The sequence below is a fragment of the Etheostoma spectabile genome, unplaced genomic scaffold (assembly GCF_008692095.1).
Source record: "Etheostoma spectabile isolate EspeVRDwgs_2016 unplaced genomic scaffold, UIUC_Espe_1.0 scaffold333, whole genome shotgun sequence".
Classification (NCBI taxonomy): Eukaryota; Metazoa; Chordata; class Actinopteri; order Perciformes; family Percidae; genus Etheostoma; species Etheostoma spectabile.
In genome coordinates, this window is record NW_022605586.1 from 322,122 (window position 1) to 329,014 (window position 6,893).

The 6,893-nt window shown below is 52.3% G+C and overlaps 1 protein-coding gene across 1 annotated transcript in view; it reads left to right on the plus strand.

Annotated features, from left to right (window-relative positions):
- nek5 (NIMA related kinase 5) overlaps positions 1 to 6,893 on the plus strand; it is a 202,024-nt gene that overhangs the window by 119,767 nt on the left and 75,364 nt on the right. Inside the window, exon 12 of the mRNA XM_032511198.1 lies at positions 1,585 to 1,694. Within this exon, the coding sequence (XP_032367089.1) occupies positions 1,585 to 1,694 (110 nt within the window). The remainder of the gene's footprint in view (positions 1 to 1,584; positions 1,695 to 6,893) is intronic.

Consider the following 6,893-nt stretch of genomic DNA (forward strand, 5'->3'; position numbering starts at 1 on the left):
TAGGGGAAAGGGTGAGTGGAGACAGTGATGGATCCTCAAAGGGTTTTGGGTTTGTTAGGGGGTTTGAGGGGTGCGGGACGGGTGAAGAGGGGAGTGGAGGTTTCGTGTCTCTGCTCTGTGGTGTCCCACGATCAAATCTTTGCACAGGTGGGGGCTGTGGTGGATCACTGCCGCACTTTGTTATGTCTTCCTCTTGTTTAGATTTGTCTTGTCTCGTGACCTTGGCAGAAGGAGCAGATGTGTAGCACAGAAAGAGTAGATTAGATGTGAACAGCTTTACTCCTGGCTTGTTAAGGAAAAGACCATCTGCTTTAAAAAGATGTCTGCGCTCCCAGAGAATGGACGGTACATTCAGTTGAAAGCCATTTGAATCTCTCAGCTCCTCTTCTCACTGGCGGTGTAGGGCCACTGATAAACAAATCTGAGTTTAGGGAGCTGACTGTGTCCAGCAGTTCCCTAAACTCCAGTTTCTGCAATTCAGACTGTTGCTTTACAACATCATGTGACCCTCCCTATATGCAGAATAATGCCATGAAATCTGGGATTTTTTGGGTCAAGTCAGACACCATGTCTTTGGGGAAAGTATTTTAGTGTTTTTACTGTTTTTTAAATCTTTTACAGCAGTAACCCACAATCAGGATTTGAGGCCTAGTTGTTAGCTTTTTACTTTTTGAATTGCTCTCAGTCCTTACCCTGCTGTGTGACGATGAGACGCAGTCCCGGTCATCAGATGGCTGTCCAGCGTCCTGCAGCAGAGGAGCAAATCTGTTATCCAGTTGCACACCAGGTTGTTGGGGGGGCATTTTGTTGCTGATTTTTCCTTTTGCAGCTGTCCACGGCTGTGTCCTACTAGGTACAGGGGTTGAAGAGGCGCTCTGCCCGGATGATAATGCAGGCCAGCCGGTCATATCACAGATCTCAGGGCGCTGTGCCCTGCCCGTTAGTCGTCCTCCCATTTCCCAGGAAAATGATTTAGTCTTAGGTTTCGCACCAGACAAGTTCCAGGGAGGACTACCACTTGTTGATTTGTTACCCGTTCCACCCTCCTGTTTCTTTGTAGTCTTGTTGGTGCTAATTAGCCGTGTGTTAGTATGCTTTTGTCCATTGTTTTGGGTCCATGGTAAAGTGGTGTCATTTCTACAAGATCCGTTCACTTCCATGTTCACTTCTAATCGGTGAACCTTGGTTTCCAGAATTGCTGTCTTCTGAAGGAGTTTGTAGTAGTCATCCACGGAGAAAGGAGGCATCTTGCTGCTAATTAGCTTTAGCTACAGTCACTGTAGGACTATTGGTAGGCCACGCTCACACAGAAAAATGTTCTTTTTTTTCTCTTCTTCTTCTGCACTACTTTACGACACTGTAAAGGGGTTGCTTCAGTCTCGTTGCATAGGTACTGCCTTTAAGTGTAATGACAATAAAGGCTTTCTATTCTATAATAATACGTAGAACTGAAACCACCTAGCAATCGTACAGACTACTTATATTAACTTCCGGTGTTGTCATGGCAACAATACAAACACTTTCCAGCGTCAGCTACACCGACATCTTGTTGTTATTCTAACGTGAGACTCTCCTGTTGTTCAGAGAAGAGACAGAAGTCCAGAGCTGCAGAGAGACCCGGAGTCGGCGTCAAGAGACTGCCTGCCAAACCCGACTGGAGAGTCCCACTCAGGGTCTACAACCCGGGCCACAAAGTAATCATAATAATAATAATAATAATAATAATAATAATAATAATAATAATAATTGGCTAACAGCACTGATACCATGAACATAGCATGACAATACCACCCTCTGATTGGTGGGTTTGCTTATATTTAGGTCCATATGGTACTGGTGGTGTTGCCTTTAAACGTTATTACATTCAGTAAAAATTAATCATGATTTCATTGAGAAAATAGGGACTTTTAGTGGGTTTGATGTGTACAGTGCGCTGCAGAGATTATTTTATGACATTATATAATGTTTTAATGTCATGTATGACCTTTAATGTGGGAAATTATGTATATATACATTGTATATTATTTTTTATATTTTATATGTGTATTGTAAAGGGGTGCAGAAAATGTCACGATTCAATTCAAAATCAATGTTCGATTCATAAAAGATTCTCAATTTAAAAAAACAATTCAGTTTTCTTGAACTTACTTTTCCCATGTGATAGTATACACGTCATTACAAAAAACAAACATGAATCCACTTTTGACACCTCTAATATTTATATATATATATATATATATATATATATATATATATATATACATACACACAGAGTTTTCCCTGGCTTTGCTGAATACTTAGGTACGCATATTTTGCAGGGGGGTTGAGGGTTCCTCAAGAAAATGTGGCGTTTTTCAATTTAAAATACATTTTTGTGTCTCTTTGTAGTTGTCTCTTTATAATCATTTGTGTTTTCTTTGGGGTAGTTTGGGGTCTTTGTGGTCATTTGGTGTCTCTTTGTAGTCGGTTTAGTGTCTCTTTGTGGTAGTTTTGTGTTAGGGGGACAGAAGGATGGACTCAAACGCACGGCTCACAGAGAAAGTCTATATTAGGGAAAAGGGGAATGGGAGTAGGGAGATGGACGCCGGGAGCAGGTGGGCGGCGAACCGGGGAAGAGTCTGGAACGGGATGTGGGAAGCGGGTTCGGGAGGAACCGGTAGCAAGGACCAAGGAGGAGGCGAGGACACAAGGAGCAGAGACACAGGGAATGGAGCCGGGTGGCAACGATAGGGAGAGATGGATACTGGGAGCTGCGATGGCGGGGATGCAGCAGTGCAAGGAGCGGAGCAGGATGAGGAGGAGGAGCCGTGGGAAGACGACTGGGGGATCCGAAGCCAGCTGGCCGGAGGTGAACTGAAAAAGGGAAACGCGGGGAGAGTGAGAATTCACAAACACAGAGACACAAAGAGTACCACTCAAAGTCTTGAGACGTTCACCCATGAAGTAGAGCTGACGATCAAGTGAAAAGTGGGTGCAGGTGTAAAGGATGATGGCAGGCAGGTGTGGATGGCGGGAGCGGGCGAGGGCTGGCAGGTGTGTCTGATGATGATGATTGTAGTTGACGGGTGGCAGGTGTGTGTGTGATCAGCTGGCTTCGGACGGGAGTGCAGGGAAAACCCAAACACAAACAAGACAGACAAGGCAAAACAAAACGTGAAGTAGGGAAACAAAAATAATAAAGAGGACAGACTCACGACCAGCCGGACCCCCACCATGACAGTACCCCCTCCTCAACGGACGCCTCCAGGCGGACCACCAGGCTTGTCCGGGTGGGCCCTGTAGAACTCAACTAGTAGGGTGCGGTGCAAGATATGGCTGGCCGGGATCCAGGAACGTTCCTCCGGGCCGTAGCCGGCCCAGTCCACCAGGTACCGGTATCCCCGACCCCTACGTCGCACGTCTAGGAGGCGGCGTACCGTATAGGCCAGGTGGCCGTCGATGATCCGTGGGGGCGGAGGTGCTGCCACTGGGACGGTGTGGGGACTGGTGGTGACCCGGGAAACGTGGAGCACGAGGTGGATTTTGAAGTGGGATGGAAGCTTGAGTCTGACGTTGGTGGGCGACAGGACAGCTTCAATCACGTAGGGACCCACAAACCTTCCTTCACCGATGAGCTTCTTGGACAAAGTTTGAAGCGGGAGGTCTTGGGAGGACAGCCACACCTTCTGGCCGGGCCAATAAGCGGGGGCTGGCCTCCGGTGGTGGTCGGCCAGGCGCTTGTTGAGAGACACGGTCCGTTGCAGTGCGGCTCTAGCCTCTCACCACACCCGTTGGCACCGCCGAAGGTGCACTTGTACTGATGGGACCGCCACTTCTTTTTCCAAGGCTGGGAAGAGTGGAGGTTGGAATCCCAGGGTACACTGGAAGGGGGAGATCCCAGTGGCAGCGCTGGGCAGGGAGTTGTGTGCGTACTCCACCCACGGAAGATGACTACACCAGGAGGACGGGATACGGTACGCCACACACCGAAGGGCTTCTCCCAGGTCCTGGTTGGCCCGCTCGGTCTGTCCGTTGGTCGGGGGGTGATAACCCGATGACAAGCTGGCGGTGGCTCCGAGGGCTTGGCAGAAGGACCTCCACACCTGGGAGACGATATCCAGGGGGATGCCGTGAAGCCGGAAGACATGATGGACTAGGAGCTTGGCGGTTTCCAGGGCTGTAGGCAGCTTAGACAGGGGGATGAAGTGGACCGATTTCAAAAACCGGTCCACTACAGTCAGGATGACCGTATTACCCTGGGAGTTGGGCAAGCCCGTGACGAAGTCTACGGCGATGTGGGACCAGGGCCAACCGGGTACAGGGAGGGGATGGAGCAGACCGGCGGGCCGTTGATGGGACGGTTTGGCTCGGGCACACTCCTCGCAGGCGACCACGAAGTCCTGGCAATCGTTCTCCGCCGTGTCCCACCAGAACGGAGCAGGAACAGTGTTCTGGCTCTGCCGGGTTGGCAGCTGAAGCGGGAGGCGTGTGCCCACTGCAGGACCTTGGAACGGGCACCCGGGGGGACGTAGAGGCGGTAAGCAGGTCCGGTACCGGGGTCTGGGTCAGTGGCCTGGGCGCGGCGGACTCCACCTCCCAGACCCGGGAGGCCACCAGGCAGGAACGGGGGAGGATGTATTCAGGTGGGTTACCCGAGTCGTCGGAGGAGTGGAGGCGGGACAGGCCGTCGGGCTTGGTGTTCCTGAATCCGGAACAATAGGACAAGGTGAAGCAGAAACGAGTAAAAAACAGGGCCCACCTGGCTTGGCGTGCGTTCAGTCTCTGGGTGGAATGGATGTAAGCAAGGTTTTTGTGGTCGGTCCAGACGAGGAAGGGTTGTTGGGCGCCCTCCAGCCAGTGTCTCCACTCCTCCAAGGCCAGCTTAACAGCTAAGAGCTCCCGGTCCCCCACGCTGTAGTTCTGCTCTGTGGAAGTTAGGCGTCTGGAGAAAAAGGCACATGGATGAAGTTTTTGATCTGAGAGGGAGCGCTGGGACAGGGTGGCTCCCTCCCCCATGTCCGAGGGGTCCTCCTCCACTACATACTGAAGGGCAGGTTTGGGGTTAGTGAATATAGGGGCGGGGATTTTAAATGGGAGTAGGCTGCAGCGGCTTCTGGAGACCAAGTGAAGGGGACGGAAGGTGAGGTGAGGCGAGTTATCTTAGCAGGGTCTGCCCGTAACCGCCTGCACTCGATAACAAAACCAAGGAGCTGAACTGAGGAAAGACTGAACTCACACTTCTCGGCTTTCACAAATAACCGGTTCTCCAGGAGCCGCTGCAGCACTAACCGGACATGCTCTGTGTGCTGGACTGGGTCACGGGAGAAGATCGGGATGTCGTCCACGTACACAAAGACGAAGCAATGGAGGTAGTCATGAAGCACGTCATTCACAATAGCCTGGAACACAGCAGTTGCATTGGTGAGACCAAAAGGCATTACTTAATATTCATAGTGACCGAGTGGGGTGTTAAATGCTTTTTTCCACTCGTCCCCCTCCCAAATCCGGACCAGGTGGTAGGCATTTCTTAGGTCTAATTTGGTGAACACTGTGGACCGGGAGAGGGACTTGTAGACAGAGTCCAAAAGAGGTAGCGGGTACTTATTTCTAACCGTGATTGCGTTAAGCCCCCGGTAGTCGATACATGGGCGGAGGGTTTTGTCTTTTTTGGCCACAAAGAAAAAACCTGCGCCCAGCGGGGACGAGGATGGGCGGATGATGCCGGCGGCGAGAGACTCCTTGATGTATTGCTCCATAGCCTCCCTCTCCGGACCGGATAGCTTAAACAACCGACTAGTAGGCAGAGGAGCGTCCGGAAGGAGGGCTATGGAGCAGTCGTGGGGATGGTGGGGGGGCAAGGACGTGGCCTGGTCCCGGCTGGCAACCAGTGCTAGATCGTGGTATTGGGACCGAAGACAGGTCAGAAGGATTAAGAGGTTTATCGAGCATGGAAACGTTACCGGGGGCTCGCGCTGACAGAAGGCAGGAGGAATGGCAGGCTGTGCTCCAGTTTCTAATCTTCCCCCGCGCCCAGTCCACGTTAGGATTGTGAGTGACGAGCCAGGGGAAACCAAGGATGATGGGAGAGGCTGGGGAGGAAATAAGGTGAAGAGAGAGGGTCTCGTGGTGATTACCGGAGGTGAGGAGTTGTAATGGGGGAGTGCGGTGCATGATGGTGCCGAGGGACTGACCGTTGAGACTGGTGGCGCGTAGAGGAGTGTCGAGTGGGACGTGGGGGATGGAAAGTTGACGGGCGAGTTCGATGTCGATGAAACTTTCATCTGCACCTGAGTCGACAAGTGCCCCCAGGGGAACGGAGACGTCCCGCCAGGACAGGGAGACGTCTAATAATATGCGCTGTTTGGGTGAGGTTTGGATCGCCAGAGCTCCCACTGCTACTGGCGAGCCTGCTCTTTTTGCCGGACGGGACAAGCGCAGAGAAAATGGCCGGATTGACCGCAATACAATCAAAGACCCGCGAGGCGGCGATGCTCACGTTCACCTGGGGACAGACGAGCTTTGCCTAGCTGCATAGGCTCCGGAGGAGGGGAAACAGACAGAGTAGGAGGGACGATGGGACATGGCTGGGAAAACGGGGGAATAGAGACCCTAGACGGTGGCGGACCGACCCGGGTAAAGGTGGAGCCGCGAGAACCGCGCTCCCTCTCTTCCTCTCCTGGATGCGATTGTCCAAATCGATGGCAGCACCGATTAGACAATCCAGGTCCCCATGGATGTCTTTAATCCGGTCCCTGAGGCCGGCCAGGAACGCGCAACGGAGGGCCTGGTAGTTCCACTCCGATTCGGCGGCCAAAATGCGAAAGTCGACGGAGTACTCCGCGTCGCTGCGGTCTCCCTGCCGGAGAGAAATGAGGCGGGATTCCTTCTCCAGGCCCCGCACGGGGTGGTCGAAC